This window comes from Uloborus diversus, chromosome 8 (genome assembly GCF_026930045.1).
Source record: "Uloborus diversus isolate 005 chromosome 8, Udiv.v.3.1, whole genome shotgun sequence".
Taxonomy (NCBI): domain Eukaryota; kingdom Metazoa; phylum Arthropoda; class Arachnida; order Araneae; family Uloboridae; genus Uloborus; species Uloborus diversus.
Genome location: NC_072738.1, coordinates 80,636,897 through 80,662,933, shown reverse-complemented (window position 1 = coordinate 80,662,933; position 26,037 = coordinate 80,636,897). Strand labels below are relative to the sequence as shown.

The window sequence follows — 26,037 nt, the reverse complement described above, 5'->3', positions numbered from 1 at the left end:
AAACCTGCCTACTGCGCTATTTCCATTTGGTTCTGCGACAATGCACCTTTAACATAAAATACAATATCACAGGGAAAAGATGTTTTTACACAATGCGTATTTTGCATTCAATGTTTTTATCTCCAACTGCAGTAGGTTTCCTTCTGAAATGTGCAATGTGTTTGAAAAAGAAAATATATATATATATATATATTAAAATCAAGTTTTATGTATCAAAATAAAATTTCATTTTAAATAATTTATTAAGCATTCAATGTACAAAATATACATGGTAATTACAAACTCAAGGTATCTATGATACTTCAGAATATTTTTTTCCTAAGGAAGAGATTTCCTCACTCATCTGTAACTCGAGATTCTTGCACTGTTCAGCTTCCTCTTTCATAAACTTTTCAGCTATGGAAGCAATTTCCGTTTGTAACACATTAGAAGCATTACTGGAAAAAAAAAATCAGTTAAATATTTTTTTTTTTTTTTTGAGAGAGAGAGAGATCGCGCACCTAACAGTGAGGAAAGAGTGGTGACTGATTTACCAAAATTTTAGGTTTTATCTAACATTTTCTATGAATCATCATTTTTTATTTTTTCATAATCTGCAGAAAATAAATGAAAAATAAAAATTACATTTCACCTACCAAGGGGACTATCAGATAGGATGATACTGAAAGGGTTATTGATTACAGATAAATATTTACTCTGCCACAGGTGTTTGGATAAGAGTGGGGTGACTGTGTCCCCCGCGCGATCTCTCTTGCGTTAAATAAACTTTGTCGGACAATATATATGAGGGGGACTCAAAAAATAAAACGGATTTTTGTTCTAAAACATTTATTTATCAATTTATTGACAAAATTTCATTAGTTTCCTTCAAAGCATTTGCCATTAGACGCAATACACTAGTCAATTTTCTTCCCACTGTTCAAAGCTCCTCCGGAGCTCTTCAACTTTGATCATATTTAGTGCAATATGTGAAGCAGTTTTGACAGCCACTACACCATCAAAACGCTTCAATTTTAGATTTTTTTTCATCCTCGGGAACAGAGAAAGATCACAGGGAGCTAGGTCTGGTGAATACGGGGTTTTGAGGAACGACTGGTCACCCCTGAGAGGTCAAGTAGTGGTTAATAGTGAAGGCTTTGTGAGTGGGAACATTATCGTGATGAAAGAACCATTCACCTGATCGCCCACACGAGTTCCAACTCACTTCTGTTTCTCCTGAAATTTTGTCAATCATAACACGACGATTTTCGTTGATTTCTTGGCGGATTTTTTCCACTATTTCATCATTTTGAGACTTTGAAGGACGCTCAGAACGAGTATGATCTTCAACACTCAGCTGATCTCATTTCAGTTGCCATACTCGAAATGACTCGAAAACTTGTGTATGGCTCATAGCATCGCTCTTAAAAGCGTTGGGTAAGCTATTCCGTTGCCGACTTTTCACGCAGGAAGCAAAATTTTAAGCAAACTGTCTGTTCTTTTAAATCTGCCATAATGAGTTCGCAGGCGGAAAGCAATAACACTTGAGAAAACCAACACTATGATCAGACCTTATCAACTACACTGATGCCACTTGCACAGCTGTTTTATGAAGGTCTCTCTCTACTTGAGTCATTAAGCTGGAGAACGCTCCACTACATCTAGGATCGTCAGAGTGCCATTAGTCCGGTTTCTTTTGGGTCCCCCCTAATATCAGTGGTTCCCAACCTAGGGGTTTTTAGACTTTCAAGGGAGGCATGAGAGTATAAAATTGAAAAATAAAAAAAAATATCTAATTTGTGGTAGCAAGTGAATGTTGAATAACAGTATTAACCCTTTCAATGCTGTGAAAGTGACCAATGGTGCATGCCAACCTCAAGTAAATCCTAGATTTACTTCAAAAAATAAATGTATTAATTTCTTGATAATAAATTTAAAACAAAAGTTCTGTGCACCAAATATTTTGTGCGTGAAATGATCTAGATTTTTACTTAATAACTAACAAACTAGCTTCAGCTTCCTATATTATTACTTGTAGTTTTCAGTTTTCACTCCTGGGTCCCCCATACCTACCACAATTTGTGGTTTAAGCAGTTGGATGGGACCCTGAAGACAGCTCTAATCCAGACTAGAAGCCGAGCAATCCCCAGTGCCCCCAAGGTATTAAGACTGAAAACTTAAATATGAGAGTGGCATCTCTGTTTGAGCAATCAACCCCTACTATAACACGTAACTTAATAATTTATATTAGCATTACATAAATTAGCATAATAATTTTTGGTTAGATTAGATTTTTTTCTCCACTTACCAATTGCTGTTACTATGGTGTTAATATTTTTAACCATATAGATTTAGCTCAAGGTCCCTTTTTTTCTCTAGCGAAAACTGAAAATCTGTTGGAAGCCCCGATACTGAGCTTTAATGCTTTTTGTTTTTGTATAAATGAATTTATTTAAACAAAAAGGTGTGCAAAATTTGTTAATAAATAAATAACTTTTTCACTTTTGAAATGAATTGCACTTAAGTTTGTCCCTTAGTTCTTTTTTCACTTCATGGAACATTCTTGTAGAAAGAAATTAGGTCCAGAAAACTTGTCGCAGAAAGTAAAATAAAATTCTGCCACAGGGGAACCATACAAGGTTCTTTTTCTTTCTTTCTTTTTCTTTTTAATAACAGCATATCAAATTAACTGATGTTATACTAAATAGTTGAGAATACGATGCCGAAGTATATGACACAATTTTCAGAAATTATCAACTCAGGAAGGATCAATAATGTTGAGCAGTTTAGTAGTAAATTACTAACCTTACGCCAGGGGTAAGGCAGAACTACTGCAATGGCAAAATAATAATGAACAATTGAGTCAAAAACAATATGCATTTTGTATACATTTGAAAAAGGGTGTGCCTACACCTGTATACAATGTATAGTCATTGTAGCGTCGTGTAATGTACGCACTTTAAATTATCTAGATGTTTTTAATCTTTCATATGTTGCTCCTTTCTAGTAACAGTGCCATAATTCAAAATAAATAAATTAATAAATAATCTTTTAGTTAATACTACACCGTATAGATGCAATTACCTCTATAACATTAAATTAACAATCACCCTGTTGATGTAAATGAGTGATATATATCTACTCAGGATTCGAAAATATCATGATAATTTCAAAAATATCCAATATTTTGATATATATCGGATATTTTGATATATATCCAATATTTTCAATTAGCACAAAGTCTTCAGAATAGTTAATGCATCCTCAAATCACTCTTTATTTTCTTACATTATAATTACAATATGTAGATTTAAAATTAGTGTTTCTTCATTATTCATATCTAATATTTCATTTTACATTTCTATCAATTTAATGGAGTTAATTTAGCATTAGCCTCTGTTTTTTTACTTATTTTTCTTCTGTTAGCTACTTTTATAGTTTTATGATTCAAAAATAAATAATATGCATTAGTCCAGGGGTCTCCAACCTTTTTCACTCGCGGGCCACATTGTAAATTTTTGAAGACGAGGCGGGCCGGTCCAACAATATTTTAGCTCAGATGGTCTATTTAGCACTATCCCCACCCCTTCCACCCATACATCGCGAATATATATGTGCGTGTGTGTGTATATATATATATATATATTTTTTTTTTTTAAATTAAACGCTGGTAGTTTTTGAAACCTTCTGGACTTGCTTCTAAATTGCTACATTTCCTTATACATATTTGCTGTTATCTAAATTAAATTATATTTTAAGTGCCCGTAAATCTCTAATAATATAACGATAGGGGGTCTTGTAAAATGTAGAATAGTACAGAAAACTGAAATAAAAAGTGTTATTTGTCACAAAATAAAGCGTGTTTTTCAAAAAGAAAAGGCTAATGAGTGAGGGTTACAAGACAAAATTATTGTAATGTACTACAAATTAATTTTATTGAACTATGATGATTAAAAACTTGGAAATAAATGAGAACACAACATGTGTAAAGCTTTTAAAATATTTTAAAAAGTTAAAAAATTGATGAGAAGATTGCATTTGTTTACCGCTTAAAATTTCAGTCCATTCAGAGACAAACTTTGTAGTTCTGATCATTGAGAGGGATTTTAAATGTTCGTCTGATAAAGAAGATCTTTACTTAGATTTGATATGCTTCAATTTTGAAAACGTCTGTTCACATTTGTAAGTGGATGCAAAAAGAGGAAACATAGCTCTAGCATGAATTTTTAAGTTCACAAAGCCTTTTTCTAGTAAGGAACTAAAATGGAAGTAGGTTACCTTCCTTGTGGCATTCATGAAAACCTGTCTTGAGTAAGTCATCAGTTGTTTACTCGATGACTTGCATTTCTAAAGGGTTTTGAAAGAGTTGAAGTTTGTGTGATACACCGTCAGTCTTCAAAGTGGTTTTCTAACTCATATCGTAGCTGAGACATGACTTTCAATATGTAATCCTTAGGAAAGGTAGCAGTGCTTAGGACACGTACGTTCTTACATGGTCAAAATAAAAGTTCATAGATCCTCATGCTTTTCAAAAAGTATGAGTTTTTGTGTGAAAGCTTTGACATGGTAGTATGACTCACAAAGTGAAGAGTTTTCACCTTGCAGCTTTAAATTTGGAAAATAAATGTGTGGCGTAAGATCAACAATGTAAGCCAATTTCCACACAAATACACTGTCAGAAAGTTCAGGTACAGGACGACGCTGTTCAGTCATAAAAATGTCAATCGCTTCTCAAAGTTCAAAAAAAGCGCAGCAATACTTTGCCTCTGCTCAACCAGTGAACTTCACAGTGGTACGGAACATCTAGGTAAACACTGTCAATTTCAGCACAAAATTTTTTGAATTGATGGTGTTTGATGGAACTTGATCTAAAGAAGTTAAATATTTTGACAAGTACGTTCATTACTTCAGCTACTTTCAAATGTTTCCCACAGAAGGCTTGTTGATGGATAATGCAGTGAAAATACATGGGTTGAGCAACTCCGATTTAGGGACCACACATATTTTTTCCACCATCTGTAGTAACACCTTTCAGGTGTTTGAAATCAAGCCTAAGATTAGAAATGGTTTCACGTATTTTTCTAAAAATGTTGTCTCGGTTCACATTACTCTCCAGTGAACATCAGCCAGTTCTTCTGTGGTTTTAAATTCACCCTTCACACTACAAACAAATAAAAGAACATCAGTTGATTCATCCAGAGCGATTGAGAACCATTCAAAATATTTGCAAGCGTCTTTCAGCTGATGGACAACATTATTTCCAATATCTTCCATACGGCGTGCTACTGTGTTCGCCGACAAATTTATACCATTGAACAATGAAAGTTTATCGGCAGATTTCTTCCACAGTTACCAAGATGCAATCTTTCACCACTTTCCGTAAAAGGTTTTTTCCAGCTTTAGCCAGAAATATGGCTGACTTTGAAACCGACTTTGATAGCAGTTTCGTTTTGTTGAGATTTCTTCATAAAGATTTGTTTCTGAGTTAAAAAAGGGAATTTTTTTCAAAGAAGCAATTTTATCCTGCCCTAGTTTACCAGTTAAATTGTGAAATTTGCTCGTGTTTTGTATTATAATGTCTACAGACATTAAATTCTTTCACAACAGCGACAGTCTCTTTGCAAATAAGACAGAATGCTTTATTATTATTGTCGATCATAAAATAATCGTGTTTCCACTGTTTATTAAAAGTACGGCACTCAAAATCAGATTTCTGTTTTTTTAAAAGAAGTCATTGTAATACTAAATAACACTATAAAAATAAAAGACACTGTCCACAATAGCTGTTCACTTTGTGAGGCGTGTGAAACATCAATCTACATACCTACACCAAGGTTGACATACAAAAATTTAGCCAAACCGCTTCGTGATATTAGCAAAAAAAAAATCCAACCTGAGCGAAAACAATCCGCTCTTCTAGATAGATTCTTAAAGGTGTTGGGAATCCCCTTTCCCATGTTTCTAAGCTAAATAAGTCACACATGCATGAAGGAACAAAATTATGTAAATGAAAAACGAAGAGATAAATCTACAATGGTTGATGTTCTGCTTAAAACGCTATTGGAGACTTTCGATTTCTGTTATCAAGTTTTTTCGCAAAATTCAGAATCAAGCATCAAAGTGTGATAATGAACATTTAAATCTGGTATCAGCCCCCCTCTCAGGCTCAGCTGACCACCAATTAAACGGAGGGGAAGACAGGAGTGAGCACATGTTTTCCTTGGGGCCAGGAAACATCCAATGCCAGGAGACTAACGGGAGAATGTGGTGCAGAGAAAAAAAGAGAGATGGATGCTGCAGCTGCACCCGTAGTTAACGGTAAAAAAATGATTAAAATTAACCATAAAAAGATTTTAAATGATTATTTGTAATTAAAAATAATGTCTCAATTATATTTCCAACGAAACTGACTCTCTCTGGTCCCGGAAAAAAGTTTCTAAGCTTCTCGCGGGCCGGACAAAATCAGTTCGTGGGCCGGATCCGGCCCACGGGCTGTAGGTTGGAGAGCCCTGCATTAGTCAGTGCACAATCATAAGACATTTTCTTTTTTCCTGAGCAAAGTTTAATATTTAATTAGACACTTTTAATAAGAATTAAAATCGCTACATTACTAATAATTTTATGAAAATAAAATACAAGAAAAAAAGGAATATTATACTACTTTGTTATATTAATGATGTATTATACATCATAAAAATACAGTGCATAACTTTTTGGTTATTTTTAATAATAAGTGAACAATATTACTATGATCAATATACTTTTTATATTGAAAATACCACATATGAAAAAATAAATATTGAAAATATCAAAATATCATATTTTCAAAATAAATATCGGATGTATATCGTGATATATATCATGATATATATCAACTGATATAAATTGGTGAACCCTGATCTACCATATATTACGAGTCTGTAATCGTAATCAAAATCACAATCGGCATATTAAAATTGTAATCGATTACATTTTCTACAGAATCGAATCGTTGCTGTAATCATAATTATGTTTTGTCAGAGGCTTATAATCATAATCGATTTCATTCGCTTGCAAATGACTCCAAGCCTGATAGCACAGTTCTGTGTAACTCACATTGCCAGCATAACATAGAAGGTAGATGCAAAAACAGAAGCCTTTTAACTTTTAGATTACATGATCAATTAAAAAAAATAAAAAAAAAATCCAGCATTTGTCAAGGTTTTCAAATATTTTTGCAAGATAAGTAATAAACACATATGATTAAAAGAGAGGTTAAAATTACTGTCCTAGATTTCACAACTATTTAGTAACAGAATTTGACTTTATACATGTGATTTAAATACCGGGAAAAGGAAAAATTTATAATGAAAAACAAGGATATTGTTAAATTGAAGAGCATATACATTCAATGCAGTTAAATCCGGACCACCTGAAATGCATCATTAATTGAGGAAATCATTAAATTGAAGTTATACTGTATGTCTAAGTAAATTATATATATTTTAAAGACCTACACTTGTCTTTGTTCCAATGCGTCACTTTCTCGAAGTCTTGAGCTTTTTGAAATAGTTTGAGCACTGGACTGCAGTTTCTCACAATGCTGATTCAACCTCAACAATTTTTCTCTAAGAGCTTTATTTTCTTCCTGTGAAACGAAATGCAATAAATTGAAATCATGTTCTTAAGCTTTGGAATTTAATGAATAAACAGGATATTACAAAGTTTGAATTAGGCTTCAAACTATACAGAAAGAAAATGCTTTCTGTGGCAGATACACTTAGGATGATTTACTTTCAACATACTTAAAATAAATTTTAAATATTTATTAATTTGTATAATTAATATTTTTTGTAAAATAATACTCAGCATTTAATTACAAATAGAAACTCTAAGTTTCAGAAGAAATTTAATGGCAGAATAGCAATTTAGCTACCTGAGCAACTACCAACACACCAACATTTGAGGTAATGATACAGGGATGTTTTACGGAGCCAAAGAGCTCCAAAGCTGTTTTCCCCAGAGCTGGAGCATGAGATTTTCCCTGCTGCAGGGTTCTCGTAGTTCTTTAAAAAAAATCTTTTTTTTATTATTTTTTAAATTCATTTCTTTTAAATAGACCTGATAATTTTGATCAAAATTGAAATCAAGAATGTGAATAATAGTAGACTTTTTAATGAGTCAGTATTAAAACAAGATCAAAAGATTTATAATTCTCAAAATATCAATTTTTTTTTTTTTAATTTTCACTCCAACATATAATGTCAGAAGTTAATATGTGTGCAAGTTACTGAATGTCTAGAAAAATCTAACACAATTACACAAAGTGTATGAAATGGGCAATCGGCCAAGTTAAGACAATTTCATCTCAATAAATCTAGCAGGGGAGAAAGGAAAACAGCGATAGGATACTGATGCACGTGTTTCATAATGTCGCTAGTGCCTTATTAATTTATTGCATTCTCTAAGTGAGGGGAAACAAATAGTTTCTATGGAAACAACAAAAACAAGATAAAATGTTTTCATTTCGCCCAGAAATGTAAAAGCTCAAAATTATGTTATAAACAATATACACCAATTTTTGTTGCGAGAACATAGACTGAACATAGTTTAGGTTTGAAAAATTATATTGTGAACAAACATTGAACTAAAAGTAACCTGGAAAGACTGCTCCTAATTCCCCCCTGTGTTAAAGAATTGTGCTCGCTTTCAAACTGGTTCTAAGTAGCTGACAGGAGAGAAGACGGCAAAAGACAGTGTTCTAAGCATTGGAGACATAGGAAGACGTACGAGAATTTTGTCAAAATTACTTTTAGTTATAACAATAACTCGTTGTATGACACAATGTATGACATATGTATGAATATCGTAGTAAAAAGCGTGCTGTTATTGATAAGGCTAACTTTTCTGATGATGAAAGCATGCTTTTGTCTATGTATTCGGAATGTTTAGAGAGTACCCCCCGCCCTTACTAATTATCAAAATAATATATTATATTACATAGGGGGCTTTGTGATCTCTAAAATTATACAAAATTGTACTTGCATTATGTATATTGACATGTTACTTGACAAACAGCTGTACAATAATAATTTAACTTCCAAAAATCCCAAAGCATTCTTGTCTCATGTCTCGATGGGTAACTTGTTTATGTGCTCAGATATAGTATTTAAAATTATTTGTGCTTCCGAAAAAGCCTTTCAAATATTAAAATCAAAACAGAATTTCTTTAAAAATAATACAAACATAGCAGTTAGAACAATAGCAAATGAATATATTCTAAACAAAGGTTTAAAATTTGCTCATCCCATAACAGAAGAAATTGGATGTGAGCATCTTCATGAATCTCAAATGGTTACAAAAATAATTGAAACTTACATTAATTTAAGACTGCATTCTCATGCTAAATATTTAACGCTTCATAATTGTCATAGTATCACCACAACAGTGCGGCAAAATCTAAATAAATTGATTTTGTTCAAAAATTGTTAGCAGTGATCACATAATAATGATTGTATAATGTTTCATGTGATAAAATAAAAAATAATTCATTTTTCTATGTGTTATGTGCTTTGTTGTGTGCATACATTTCATTTTGTCATTGCCATTATAAATAATTTTCATTATAATAATATAATCAGTTTTACATAACTCTTTTGCAATATTTTCTGTGGATTCTTTCTATCAAGGATTAAGATTTTCCAAGTGCATTTCTTGACAGACACATTCTGTGAAGATTTAAAAGTAAAATATTCTTAAAACTTAAAAAAGAAACTCTTAATATTCCTTCACTTTGATTGTTTATTTAATACGTTTAAATAATGATAAAGTAAAGAGCGGAGTTCATCCGTTTATTATAAAAATAGGTTGTTATGGAGTCATGATGCATTTTTGTGTGAATTTAAGAAGGTTCTTGTTTCAATTAATGCGATTTACTCTTGTATCCTGAGTGAGCAAAGCAGATTTTCCGAACCAGAGCATTTGACAGATTCCGTGGCCTACGAGGATAACGATAAATTTGAGTAGGCTACTTTTCCGTCTTCGCTCCTGTCAAGTGGAGGGGAGAAATCAGCACACTTTTCGCCCGCAGCACGCATTCCTGTTTTAGTATAGTTCAATGTGAGCAAATTGTCTTTTGTACAAAACTATGTCTAAATAATTAAGAAGCAAAAGCACATATCTGTAACAAACAACTACTATTCCTGTAAACTAATAGATGCATCCAATTTTGCCTATAAACCGGCTGCTTGTCTGTCTATATTATTGGTGGTCAGACTGTACAGCCATGTAACAAGGCATACAAGTAACCTTGAAAAGACTTAACTGTAAAAATATTAGATGTTATTCAGCCATGAATATTCAAAGTATCTTATAACATGAGCCCTATTAAGCAAGATAAGTAGTGTAGTGTAGCAGGGGTGCACACTGGCCATCTCTCCTGAGGGGGATAGTGCATCCCCCCACTCCAAAATGAGATCAAAATCCCTCCCAAATTAACCCTTCTAAAAATTTCAATAATGCAATCAAACCCAAAGATCCCTTGAATGAGCATCCTGAAAATAGTGTCTGTTAAAAAACTATTGTAATTCAAATGGGGATTCTTTTTACTTTTTACTGGCATTAACTTTGCAACTGAAAAGCGAAAACCTTGGTATTGTCAGATTGCTAATTAAGATCACCTCAAGTAAGATAGCGATAAGATATATTAGAGAGGAAAAACTTGACATTGCATATTAACATAAATTAGGCATTTAGATTTTACCTATTGCTTTGCAGAATCAACAAGCACAATGTTTCTGAAATATTTCATAATTTTAAATACAAATACTAATTTTTTTCATCTACTTTTATATTTTGCTTTGATACTTCACAGTTAATTTAAATACTTTCAAGTATGGTTAAACACATCATAATTTAAATTTTTTGTTATTAAATATCAAATAATTTAACTAAAATTCTTATCAAGATTAAAAAAATAAAGTACTACATTTTCAAAATGAACTGATTTCTATGCAATGGATCCTTTTTACACCTCATCATAAAATGTTTTTCTTAAACAAAATTTAACAAATGAGCTTATAGTGAATTCAGGGAGAAATGATAGCAGAAGTAAAGAAAGAGGGTTGCTGTTTGGCTCCAACATTTGCTACCTTCATTGGTTACGCGTTAGATTGACCATTTTATCCATGAACACTTCGTTTACCTGATTGACATTGTTTTTACCATCCCAGCACCAAACAGATAGCGGTATCGGCAAGTGGTCTCATTACTTTGGGATCAGTTAACCTTACATTTGCACAATTACTTTCTTCTATAGCTAATCCAGTCATACCTCGTTTATCAGGGCTAATTCATTCCAGGTTTTACCGCAATAACTGAATTTCCACGAAGTAGGATTCTGTATTTATAAACCGAATATTTTTCTAATTAGAGCGCATAAAACTTATGACAATTTAAATGGGTTTTTAACATATTTAGAGCCCCCTAGACATAAAACAGCACCCTAAGCCACCCTTACATTTTTATTACTTAATACAGTTGACTCTCTTTTTAACGACTTCCAAGGGACCACAAAAAATCGTCCTTAAGTAGAAAGCGTCCTTAAATAGAATGCTTTTAACACTACAGTGGACCATCTGGGATCATGAAAAGTAATCTTTAAATAGAGAAAGTCATTAAATAGAGCGTCGTTAAACAGAGAGCCTACTGTATACAGGGTGTCCCAAAAGGTCGTTTACAAACTTAACATGCCGGTCTGTCATATTATGATGAACAAGATTTACATAGGAACATGTATTCGCAAACGCAATGCTGGCGCACTACATGCACACAAAGTCAGACACTAACGGATGCACAACATGTTGCATATCTATTACATAAAGACGGTTTTATACACAACATTTTAGAATTTAAGCAAAGCTTAAAACAGTTGCTAAAATTTGCGGCTCGCCAGCTCTCATAACCACGTTGTAACGACAACGCAGCATCGGTGAAATCTTGTCAGAATGGATCGTTATTACGACGGTCGGTATTTAGTCGTTGCGACGCATGTATGACAGCTAAAGGCAGCAAATTTCAACAACAGCTATAAACCTTCCTTCAAAACTAAAATGTTGTGTAAAATCGGCTTTGTGTGATAAATATGCGACATGTTGTGCATCCGTTAGTGTCTGACTTTGTGTGCATTTAGTGCGCCAGCATTGTGTTTGCGAATGTATGTTACTATGTTAATCTTGTTCATCATGATATGACAGCCCAGCATGTTAAGTTTGTAAACGACCTTTTGGGACACCCTGTATTATTACACAAAATATGAGAAAATGAGATATATTAGACAAAATAGATATCACACTATTAATTATTGGGAAATAAACTACGTACACACCTGCAGTTCTTACACACTACTACTAATCTATGAAAATAGCTCAACTTGTTCGATGATGATTTAATTGTCAGTTAGTGACTGTAATGAGCCCCAGTTTATCCTCTACATTATCCTAATCAAAAGAATTACGTATACAACTTAAAATGCTAGTACATTGTTGAACACAATTTACAGATGTATTTATCCCCTACAATACAGTGATCTATACCTTCCAGTTAGTGTTTAACGGTTAAAATAAGGTAGCAATTCCCTACACTTTCTTCAGTAATTTTATCCTCCACTTCCTTAACTAGTACAATTACAGTCCCTCAGAAGAGCTCACCTTACTTAAAAGACATACTTTGTTATTCTTTTGTAGGAAAAAGTTTATACGAGCGCATAAAAAAAAGACTAATTACTGTATTTGGAGGGGGGGAAAAAACCGTGATGTAGTGAAGCCAGGAAAGTGGAAGCGTTAAGTAGCGAGGGATGACTGTATATAGAAGAAAGTATTGGATTCAAGAAAATTTTTGAATTTGGAGGGATTTGCACGTTTTGAGAAGTGCTGAGTCCATTTTGACTATTTTTGGAGAATATCTGTTGGTGCATGTGTGTGATCGTTTTTTTATGGCAGCTCTAAAGAAAAAACTACTGCATGAAATCAAACAAAATTTGGAACACAGTTTATTTCACGGTGTTTTGGACAATTACGCAGGGTGTAGATAACACTTTTTTTACCCATATCTTTTGAATTTATTGTTTGATTAGCACATAGTTTCGAGTTTGTCCTGACAACACACAAACTCAAATTAAAATAATTTGCAAATCAAACAGTAAATTTAATAGTTATGGAAAAAAAGTGGCACAACTTTATCCCCATATGAGTTGGTGCCCATTCGATTTTGGCGCCAATTCCTCCAAGGGGGGTGGGGGAACAATTGAATGTTTTCTCTGTTATGCATGACTGCTATCTCTCAGGAAGTAAGAGCAAGAATAAAAAAAATTTGGTCTACAGGTAGATCTTAAAGGGTACAGGTGCTGATTCAATTTTAGTGCCAATATCTCAAGGGGGGGGGGGGGGCAATTGAACATTTTTCTGATTACTTGTGACAGCAAAATCTGAAGATGTAATAAATGGAATCATGCAAAAATTGATCCACTGATAGAGCTTAGTGGGAAATAACAGCTGACTGGATTTTGTTGTCAATGGCCTCAAGAGGGTTGATGTAATTGATTGTTCTTTCTTGTGTTATTGCAAATCTCCAGAAGTAATGCTATGATTTAGATAAAATTTGGAATAAACAAGAACCTAGATGAAAACAGGCGCTGATTCAATACATGATTCAATTGCTACAGACAATTGGACACATCTAAACAATTTAAAACTTTTATTTCTTACCATTTTCTATTCATTAACGAATAATATGTTTTAAATTAAACTAAACAAGGCTTTTAAAATAATTTTCAATTTTTGTTTTTTGGTTCTGCTTTTGTGGGGATACTTTGATAGTTGAGAATTTGGTGCTGTTGTTAAATTTTTGGATGAGTAATTTTATTTTGATAACTCTGTTTTTTTATGGTATGGTAACCCTATGAAAATAGATATTTCCCGACTCTTCGCCTAGGTATGAAAAAGAAAAATATTCCTTGCAGTGGCATCGGTGCCAAAAAATTAATGCCAATGAAATGAGATTGTCAACTTGCCAATTATCGGAAAAACCTCCTGTTTCTGCCAATAACAGAATTTTGCAATAGCAATTACTAGATTCAAGAATTCATAAGATAGAAAAAGAGAATTGTGATGGCCACAACATTCCAGTCTTTACAATTAAAAAACCAAATATTTTGGAGCATAGCCTCCCCTCCCCCCTAACTACAGCACTGCTCGAAAGTGAAAATTTAAAAACCACATTCAAAATGCAGTAGTAAGCATGCATGCAACAGGCCCAATTTATTTCAGTTTAAAATAAACAAAAAGGAAAAAGTACCTGTTCAATTTTTAAACTCTTCATTAAGCTGGAATGAACTTCATTTTCATTTCCATTCCGGATTTTCTTTTTTAAGTTATTGTTTTCTTGTTTAAGATGAAAATTCTGAAAGTAGTATTATACATAACTCAGTTATTGACAATATTTGTCATATTTACTAGAACGTTAGAAAAAAAAATAAGATAATAGAAATTTAGAAAACTTAATCCTTAAAATACTATAAAAACTATATATAGTTATTAATCTAAAATAAATACTTCCAAAAGCAAAAAAAAAAAAAAAAAAAAACATTAATATACAGTGCAGCACTGTTTGTATGTTTCTCTTTCATATGTTTTATCATCTATACATTTTTAAATTGATCCCTGCAGAGTTAAATACATATTAATGAATACCTATAATACGTTTCTTCCTTTATATGCTTTTTTCATAGTCCCTTCAAAAATGTATAAACAGTGCTTCACTGTACGTGGTTACTATAGTAATTTGGTTTATGTTTGTCTGAAATTCTTCATAAATAGATAAATAATTTCTTTCAATAGATAGCATAATTCCTGAGAGATAATTTGATAATTGATCATCATGGCAAATCATGCTATATCATATATAAAGAACCTTGCATTTACCTTAGATACAAATCCAAACTAAGTTGCTCAGAATACTAGTAAATTATTCAAGTGGTTTTCTGCTACCTTAATCTCTTCTTATAACGGATAAATAATTGTATCAACATTTTTTAATAAATCGGGAATAAAATTCAAGCATTGCAAAGGATTATTAAACTTTGATTACAATGATCAATTGTACTTAGGTTAGAAGTTAATCTATACTAATATTATAAAGAGTGAGAGCGAGCGGATTTTTGTGTGTTTATATATTCGAGGTAATCTCCGGAGCTACTGCACCTATTTGAAAAAATCCTTCAGTATGTAAAAGGTGCATTCTTACTGAGTGCCATGGGCTATAAATTATGCATATATGTCTTTATACTATTTTTTAAAACTAATAAATTCTCATAGCTACCAGTTTATGATTCGTACTGTTTTGTTCTTATATACATAAAAACGAACTCCAATTACTCCAATTGCTCTGCATCCGCAATGTCAGAATGATTAACGGTCCTTCTTTAAACTGAAGGCTGAGGGATGGGCCCATGTGAAAGACAAAAATATCACGATGCCAGCAGGAGAACCACCAAAACTTTTTCTTGAATTTGAGGCTGCAGAAGATCGGGCTTGTAGCATTCTATTAGCCTAAGACATTGAAAACCGTTAGGAGTGACATAATGTTTAAGCTTTAAAATTTAATTAACTGAAATGTAACTGCGATTCGCTTTGGGAATTTTTTTTTGGAATTCAAGTTGTGTAGATAGATGATAATAATCCGTGTTTTTGAAAGTTGTAATTTTGCATGCATTCAAAAGTAGATTTAACTTAGAAAATTATTAACTGAATGAGTAATTGCGCACAATTACGGTACTTTCAAATTTAAGAGTTAAAACAACAACGAACAAAAAACAGTGGATAGGAAAGAATTGGACACAGAGGAAAAAATAAATAAATTATTCGCGGAACTATTCTTCATGATGGCCATATTTAAGTATTTAAAAATCACAAATATCCTATCAGAAGGAAATTGCAGAAAAAAAAAATTGGAGGCATATAAAAAAAGCAAGTTTCCCGAAGAAAACGAGTACAACACATTAAAAGGCATCCCAAGATTAAGAAAGACTCACCTCTTAGCTTCTAATAGCTAATTTGAATTCGATCACATAAGAATTCATTTATTTTCGTGGTCCTACATATTTAAAAAGTCGGATAATATTTAAAGATCCTGCCAATCTATCAAGCAGCATATAAAGAACTCGGTCTTATAGACGGCGACATATCTTGAGAAAATAACCTTAGTCTATACATGCAACTTGCTGACCCCACTCCTAAACTCAGATAATTGTTTACAACTATTTTAACTTTTATGTCAACTTTTAAACCTAATTATTTTATGGCAAACATTTAAAAAAGATCTCTTTGATGACATATTGCACGGAGAGTGTCAGCAGAAATACTATGATTGGCGTTTAATGGCAAGCAATATAAAAATTACTGTAAAATCCTGAAAGTATCCCCCCTATCGATTATAGCTCCCCCCTTTTCTTGAGAAAACTGAAATCATTTTATAACTAGTCGACCCGTGCGGAACTCCGCACTGTGCTTCGAATCGTTTCATAAGGTATCTCGCTCTTTAAGGATTTCAAAGGAAGAACATTATGAAGAAGAACCGAAAAAAAAGTAAGCGCAGAAGAGAAGGCATGTAATTTAAAGACATCAGTAACAAAACCTCGTTAAATACAACGTTGTGATAATTTGATCATAGCTCACCTTTTGGTCGTACATATTTTCAATTCAAACATGAATTGCATTAAAAGTGTGGCTGAGTAGTGACTCGTGAAAAAGCAATAATTGTGCTTGTAAAAAAAAAGGTTGTGGCAAATACAGTCCTGCCCATGTGAGCATCTGACAGGAAAAAAAGAAATATTAAAGAGATATTTATTGGCACGGATTCGAATTGGCGCCATTCTAATTAACAGCCCGACACCCCAACAAACCTAGCAATTGCGCCTTCCTTTTCGAAAGCTATTCATGGGAGGAATGCGTAGTAAAAAACAGCAAAAAAGCTTTTCGCCAAATAATAATAATAATAATAAGATCATGCTTCTATGTTTTGTCATTAACCAGCATGATACGATTTAAAATTATTCGAAAAGCATGGAATTTGATTAAAGAATGACGAAGATCTCACGTAGCGATTGAAACGAACATTCTAGAGAAGTAATAAATTAGATTGAAAATAAGTGTTTTTATCTTTGAATATTGAACTATTTCACATAGAAGGTTGCTTTAACAGTTACGGCTTAAATGCCCGCACATGTTTCTCTTTTAATCGAACACTTAAAATTCAAAACCAAAACCAGTTGAACTGAGTCCTTTTTTTAAGTGTAATTTTTCGAACGTAGACAAAATGTATTTTTTTTTTCAGCAGAAAGAAGAGGAGTAGAAAATGATTTCTTGCTAATGAAGTTGATAATTTTAATGCTTTATATCATATTCGCGCGAATAAAAAATTAAAGGTTTACTGGGTGAAACTCGTAGTTTTAATTTGGCGTAGTATTTTTTCATTTGCACAAAAGGTCGAACACTGCTATTAGAAACATCTACATTTCAGCATACAATGAAAATGTTTTTCTGCACAAAAAGGATTTCCTTTAGGTAAATCTAATACTTTTTTTATGCTTACATTATGCTGAGTGGTCTGGATGTAGTCAAAGCTTAAAAAAAGGAAGAACACTCTTCGATTAACAGTCAACTTATCCGAATGATAACTGTAGCCTGCATAAAGGAGTCGAAACACCAAGTAGCATTCCCACTGCATTTATTTTATTACGTTTGTATGTTATGAGTACATGTAATGCGTAATACTAATATAAATTTGATATTCTTTAGGACAGCCCAAAATTGCCCGAAGTTCAGATAGTTTATAGCCGAAAACGCTATATCGAAAAAACTTATCAATGTAACCGAACAACTAAGTCCAGTGCTTTTAATCTTTATTAAAATATGAGCACCCACACAGGCTTTTTTTTTTTTTTTGCCGAAAGCAACGTAAAAATTGGAAAACTGCATTAGAACTCTGCTTTTAAAAACTGCATAAGAACTACAGGCATCATCAAGGTTTTGAAACAGCAAGGGGCGTTTTCGAAAACTTGATTTTTCGACCGTAAGTCTATTTTTCTTCATTTGCCAGCCTGATAAGTTTTAAAATGAGAAGGGAATAATATATAAGATAAGATATTGAAGAAACATTTTTTTATTCTTGAAAATTTTTACAATTTGTTACCGCAGGCTGCTTGAACCGTTATGACTTAGATGGCAGCACGTGTTCATCATGTAACAGCACTGTTAAAATACAAAATAATTTGAACTATGCTCTTTTTTAAGCGTAATTTTTCGAATGTAGTAAAAATGTGATAAGCTATTTGTTTTTTTGCAAAAAGAAGAAAATATATATATTTTACCCTTCAAATTGAGGTAGTAATTTTTTTATTTGTACAAAGAGTCAAAAACTAATTAGAAGAATATATATTTCAATATACGATTTATTATTTTTTTCTGAACAAAAAATAATTCTATTGTAATCTGAAATCTTAAACCTGTTACTTATATTTTCGCTTACATTATGCTTTAATTTTCTTACCAGAGCCAAAGCTTAAAAAGAAAAAAAAAACGTACAATTCGGAAGTAATTTATAACATATTCACTTCAAGTTTTCATATCAGCAAGGAGCGTTTCCTTCTCGTTTATTCTATTCCTTCATAGTTGTTATTCACTTAATTAAGTGTTCATGTAATGCACGATATTTCTCTAATTTTTTGTTGCAGATTGTCCGGACGTGGGCCCGAACACGCAATCTCCTGGTTACGAAGAGAACGCTCTGCCGATCTAGCTATTCAGCTCTGTCGGTCATAGCGCAAATTAAAGTTATAAGTTTAACCGAAAACCTCGTTCTGGTTCTTTAAAACAGGTTTTTCGGCTAAAAAAACAATTTTAAGACCGTGGGTCTATTTTTCGTCAGTAGCCAGCACCATAAGCTTTAAAATAAGGCGTAAATCAAAGAAATCGATCAAGAATTGAGGAAAATCTGGCGTAGAAACCAAAAACAGGCTACAGAAATAATATATAAGGATCCCCAATTTACCCTCCCCACCTCTCCCTTCACTAAACATTTTCCAAGATTATCTCAATTTGCCACTCCCTCCAAAAATAAAAAGGGAAAACATTTTCTGCTTTACTTAGAAAGCCTTTACAGAGGTTTAGCTTCCCCCTCCATGTGCAGCTTTTCTTTTCTAAAAAGAAGAATAAAAAGAAAACACAATGATTTAAACAAAAAACAAAAAAACGGTCTCCACGGTGTATTCCTTCCGAAATGTCTGGACTTCTTTTGATCCAAGGATGCCTTTTTTCCTTTTTTTGTTCATTTGTATTACAAAAGAAATTTATTGCAATTGTACTGCTTTTTATTCGTTTTGGAAGGAGCATTTTTGTTCTGACTTCTGTAAAAAAAAAAAAATCTTCAACACGACGCCATTTTGAAAACGCGTTACTTAAAAAGTAGTGCAAAACTTTTTTTAAAAAACACCTTTTTTAAAGCAGAAATAAAGTACTTGAACGAGTTTAAGATCATCAGAAATGTATATATTATTAAATCGAGCAAGAGAATTGTCTGTTTTTACGTTCGTGGATTTTGTAAAGCACAGTTTTCAAAACTACGATTTTCATAACGAATTTGCGGTCGTGATTGTGATTTTTGCTTCTATTTTCAAACAAGAACATTCAGATTTTGCTTCTTTTACTGTAACTTTATTACATTCAGCACATGATTTTCAAGCGATAAGTTATACCGGTTTTTCCAACTTAAGGTGCAAAATCACTTTCTTTAAAAAAGAACGGCGTCCATGTGCAATTTATTACAAGAAAATTATAAAAGGATTTAAATAATTTCTCACCCTCCATTAATATTAACTGCTATTTACTTATTATTTCTTTTCTGTACTCTAAAATTAATACTACTAAAAAAATTATTTTGGCTATTTTTTCAAAAGAATCTCGATTATAACCTTCTTCTAAAATTAACAAGTTTTGTTTTGAAAATGGGGGCTTTACTTTTGGGATTTTACGGTAAAGGCAAAATTTGTGAATGAAGTGGACACTTAACAGGGACACTTAACTCTTGTTTGCCACCGCGGCAGAGAAGCAACGAAAAAATTCTATTAAAACCTGAATATTACATGAAAACCAGGAACGTAAATTAATGTTGATCGTATACCTGGTGAAACTGGAAAAAAAAAAAAAATTCAATCTCTATCAAAAATCAACTAACAGGTTTCTGCGATGTTTTTTTAAGGAACTGCTGGGACTTTAATTAGAGATATAAAAAAACTGACCATTTCACATTTAAACTACTTTGGATATATCCTCCAGAAAGACTCTGTACTTTTACCAAAAAAAAAAAAAAATTGGGAAACTGGGGGAATTTCTTTAATAGGGTTCTTCTCTTTATGCTTCTAAAATAAAAGGTGATATCCTAATAATTTTATTGTGCAAATTTAATTTGTCTAATCTGTTAAATGGAAATCGTGATTAGAGTACGCTAATTACTTCAAGACAATGGAATAAAGGCAAAGGAGCTAAGGCATAATTGAAGGCTTCCTCTTTGCCTGTATAGTTGTTTTTTTTACGTAAAATCGAAAGCGTAAAAGGAAATTTCAAGCTAGGTAAAATAAACAACCTAACAGACACAAAAACAATCTTAGGAGTTCATCCTGTGGTTTATAAGTAAGATTCAATACTTTAACGTTGAGGGAAAAAAATGCACAAATATACGGCAGTGTATAATCGCACCTCATTAATTTTACTTTTTTTTCAACAGATAATTGGTGGAAAATGCGTAGGGAATTAAGATTACTTAATTTTGTAAAGCAAAAAAAAAAATTTTTTTCCTCCAAAAATTAATTTTCCCTGATTTTTTGTTATTTTTTCAAAATTCCCTGATATTTCCCTGACTTTTCCCTGATTAATAAAGTTCCCTTACTTTTCCCCTGATCTCCCTGATCTGTCGCCACCCTGCAAACATACATCCATTTTTATATTTATAGATACATGTAAAGAAAGCCTTGACTACATCCCTCCCCTTTGAAAGATAAATTCCGAATGCGCTATTATGCATTACTATGATTACTATTTTGCAATTTATTTGCTTTATTAGTACTTATACCCCTTTTTTTTTGACAGCCTGAAGCGACTTCTATTAAACCGAATTAGGTTATCGGTTATAGTTGAACCGAATTACTTAAAGATTCTACGTAAATCAAGGAATAGTATAAAGAAAATTTACATATTGAAAATTGGTTTCATACATAAGGTCATAAGGATCATAGAACATTAAGTTAAAGTTTTGCTGCAAGGATGAAATAGATGTAGTTTTAATAAAAGTAGTCTAATGCTGAAACAGTTGAAGATTGTACGTCAATATTGAATGCAATATTATTACCTTACTCATGTTCGTATTTTCTCTGCTATTAACGGGAAAAAACACTGATCAAAAATTACACGCAACCCTTACTGTTGTGGATTTTATAATTAAACAATATTTAAAACTTATGATTTAACGGTAGCATTCAAATTAAGTAGCAACATGAGCAGCATCAATGAACCCCTGGGGCTTCGTAGGTCGCAGTTTAAGAAACGATGCACAGCATCATTTTTTATACCTACAGCTTTCTCGCCAAACATGCTTTAACGCTCATCGCTAAACGGCATTGACGCCCAGCGTTCAGGATACGTTTTGTGTTGATTGCATTTAAAATAGCTCCTGGTGGTAATATGTTGATAACCGTTTTCATTTGCTTTGAACCAAGGTTCACAAATTTCACGATTAAAGTTAATCTTTGAAGAAACTTTATCTAGGGCAGTTTTTTACGGGCTTTTCATTTAGACTAAATTCATAACTATACAAAAATTCGTTCATGCAGAAAAGAGAGTTTTATGACTCAAAATATGAAATTAGACCTCTTTGGGTCTTTTTAAAATTCCAAAACCCCCGCCTATATGAATTCCTGAGCAACAATTTACCTTTGTGCCAAATTTGGAAGAAATCCGTCGAAAAATGTGGATTTGTATAAGGAACATACACACATACCCACACACCCCACAAACATACATCCATTTATATATATATATAGATATTTAGATCCATTTATATATATATATATATATATATATATATATATATATATATATATATATATATATATATATTTTAAGTTAATTTAAAGTAGTAACAAACGGAATTTTTTACGTATTTATTACTACTAAACATTATGGGGTTCTTCTTTTTCTGGTTACTGTGTCATATTTAAATGAGTTCGTAATAGTAAGTCAAATGTAATTACTCTTACATTTGACTGGCTATTTGTAAAATTATAAGTCAATTCTCTGTCGTAAAATGCAAGAGAAATTCAAAATCAACAAAATTTAAATTTAACATCTCAGTTTTTTTTTTACATTAAAATTACTTTCAACAAGATAAAAGTAATAAGTAACAATTTGAATTAACTTTGTACTGTGGAACTATATTGTAACTTTCATGCAATGTATAATAAAATTTGCTCGTTTACCAATTATCGAAAAATTAAATTTGGTTTTGAATACTGAAGTATATGGCCGAACCGAATATTTGGTTTGCTTGCTGCTGAATATGCAGTATACCTAATACCAACTGAATATTCAGCGCATCTCTAAATCCAACTATCCGAATTTTTTGATCATCCGATGACAATCAGGTTCCAGTTGATTCATATACTTGAAGTTTTACTGTACGTAAAAAAGAAATTTTTTATGTATAGTAAAAAGTAACTGCTTAATTCAAATAGCTTTTTCAAACAACTTACTTCATTTTGCAACTTTTCTACATATTTTGCTGATGATTTTAGCTGTTCTTCTAAATCTTTGATTCTGCTTTCCTAAAATAGACAAAAAATACCCTAGTAATATCAGAAAGATGTAAAACTTGATTACTTTGATTCAGTTATACATTTAAATGAAAAACAAATGTAAACTACAATTGATGTTGCAATAGTTAAATAATAAAAAGGTATGATATAACATTAGACAATAAGTTATGATAAGCTATTATGATCCAAATTATGCACTGCAGATAGGAATACAGTACCAGGGGTTTTGGGAAGCAAACTATAATACAATGAAATTTTTGTAATACAGTAGTGGTCAGAACAATTAGGACTGTTGAAAATTGCACAGGAAAACTTGAATCCTGAAGTACAGCTGGCTCTCTGTTTAATGCCTTTCAAGGGACCACAAAAAATCGTCTTTAAATTGAAAGCATCCTTAAATAGAATGCTTTTAACACTATAGTGGAACAAATAGAGCGTCGTTAAACAGTGAGCCAACTGAAATTGCTATTAATTACTAATTTTTTCCCTTTAAACCTCTTTTACCAATCTGGATGTCATGAAATTGCAATTTTTTTTCAGAGTTTTTTTCAGTGTTAGAAATAAAAATTTAAATTTTTGGCATCACAATGAAGACTCCTAAGCTTTTAGGTATCAAAATGAGCAATCAAGGAGACATTTTCAATGAATTAAACTAACTAAATCAGAACATTAAAAAAAAAAAAACTCTTCATTTGCTGAATTGCTGCATATTTCCTGTGGGATAGTTTAAAAAAAATAGTAAAATATATAGAAGCAAAGGACTTTTTACAAAGACAAAACTGGTTGTATTTTGAAATTACTTATAAATTATATAAATGATGTAAAAATAACTTCACGTCAATCATGGGTCTGAATCACAATGAGTGGAGTTCTTGGAAATTTGTGTAGAATCTTTCTGGATGAGTTGATGCATGCTTGCTTTGATATTGGAAAGATTTTTGCAAACTTTGAGTAACAGTATAACTTGTATATTTCTCATTAACAGTATAACTCGTACATTTCTCATTTCATTTAGATCAGGGCTCCTGGCTGGCCAGTTAAATAATTTCCCCCATTAGCGTCAAACTATGGTTTCGAAGTTTGAGAAACATGTACTTAGGGCTGATAAGAGCAAAAGAGTCCAATCGGGCCCTGCAGGCTTCTGAGAGGGTGGAGCTACTTTTAGTTCAATTGATGGGGTAAAGGAGGTTTTTGAATCATTTAGCTAATTTTGAACTGCCCAAAAGCATCAGAAGTTATAGTTAGCAAAATATATTTCCAAAAATACCTGTGTGAAATAAAATTTTAGGGAAAAAGTTAAACTATCTGTTCAGTTAACATCTGAAAAAAATGGCCATACTGACTGTATCCATTTCCAACCGGTCAGAAGAAAGGGAAGTGGGTAATGGGGCCTCAAAGAACAAATTTTTAATAATTATCGTCGATTGGTGACTAAGTAAAGACCTCACCTCAGGTATTAACTATCGCATGGGCCAGGGGCGTGCGCAAAACTGCAGTAATGGGGGTACCACACTATACCAGGAAGCCTGAGGTTAAGATAACCACCAGGGGGGAGGGAGCAGGGCCGTGGCAAGGTCAAAAAGTAAGGTAAGTGTATGAAACTGGTGGCATTTGAATATTTTCAAAAGTATCTTAAATAGAGAAAGAGCATTTAGCTTCTGGTTTAATATAGTGTCAGGAAGTCAAAACTAGATATGAGTGAATAAACTTCGCCTCGACTGTGTTTTAGTCGGGTTGAACCTGTCTTCGTTTTTTATTTGCACTGATGATGGCACTTGTATTTTAGAGTGCCGAAACAGCTGTTTGCTGGTTTTTTAACCTTTTTTCATTTTGAATTTGTATTTTATATACGTTGTCATATTTTATTCACTATGCAGTACAAAGTTTTCGACTACTTTTTATGTAGATATGAGTATTAGAAGTATGAACCTAATTGTAAATAAAATATTCACTCAGAAATTGGGCTGGGGTTCTTCCCCAAGAATATTTCATGATTATAGTTTTAAAAATGCATTTTAAACTATCCTTGGTAATGTTATGGGGAAAGGTTCAGGACTCTTCTCCGTCCATTTTTTCGAAATGGAAATTTTCAAAAACACGGTTGTTATTTCAAAAAAGGACATGTAACATAATGTATATACCAATGAGCGTCGACTTGTAGCGCATGCGCGGTTGCCAATGCTCTGGCGGGGAATCCATTCTATGCGGTAATTAATAAAAACAGTTAGACGTTCACGTCTTATTTTGTATCATGATTCCACACACGTTGAAGAACACATATAGCTAATAAATATTTCACCCACCTCCTGAAAACTTTAGCTTTGTTTAAAAATTATAGAAAAACAAGGGGGAGAGGGATCTACACTCTTGAAATCTTTATTTAAAAGTGAATTTCAGACTATCTTACTGTGGGGATCAAAGCCTCTCCTTTAGAAATTTTCCAAACTTAAAGGCCTTACACTAAATTTCAAGCTCTTTTGGTCTTGTCAAGAGGACTTCAAATAATCTTTATCCTGTATGCTTTAGAAACTTGATTTTTTTACCCACAGAATGAACCTCAGCTCGTCATCCTTAATGCAACACTGGATTTCCCAATTGAAATTGAAAAGGAGTAACAAAAATGTCAACAGAAAATACAAGTACACAAACTACTTACTGATTGCATGTACTTACATCTTTATCGGATACAAGAGCAGTTCTCAAGTTCTCAATCTGAGCGCTTTGAGTTACACATAATTTCCGTAACCTAGTCAATTCAGTCAAGAGCTCTTTGTGTTTGCTCTGGAATTCTAAGTCAACTTCTCTTATCAGGAAAAGAATTTCATCTTCTAATCCAGACTGTAAACCTGGTAAACTTGGAAGTCTATAAAAAAAAGTTTTAATGCAATCAACAATAAAAATCAAGAAAATGTGCAATTGCAATTCGGTTTTAAAAATGCATCAGGAATATCTTTATAAGCCAACGAATCAAATAGAAAATTTACGAACTTTACACCGGAACCAAATATGTTTTCTTCCATTTGACGTCGATCGAAACAAAAATTAAAATGTATTAATTTTTAACAACAATTTCCAATCTATTTAAAATTGTTTACAAACTCAAGTGTCTACGCTACCGGCTAGCTGGTGGCATGTGACGTATATTGACCGTTCCCAAGCGG

The 26,037-nt window shown here is 32.5% G+C and overlaps 1 protein-coding gene across 1 annotated transcript; it reads right to left on the bottom strand.

The window, feature by feature from the left end:
- Positions 1-292: 292 nt before the first annotated feature.
- LOC129228445 (uncharacterized) lies at positions 293-26,002 on the bottom strand. Its single transcript, XM_054863126.1, has 6 exons — positions 25,865-26,002; positions 25,550-25,739; positions 22,814-22,885; positions 14,311-14,415; positions 7,476-7,606; positions 293-437 (listed from the first exon to the last, which is right to left on the bottom strand). The coding sequence occupies exons 1-6, from the start codon at positions 25,894-25,896 to the stop codon at positions 293-295; spliced, it is 675 nt and encodes a 224-aa protein (XP_054719101.1). The 5' UTR covers positions 25,897-26,002.
- Positions 26,003-26,037: the final 35 nt, after the last annotated feature.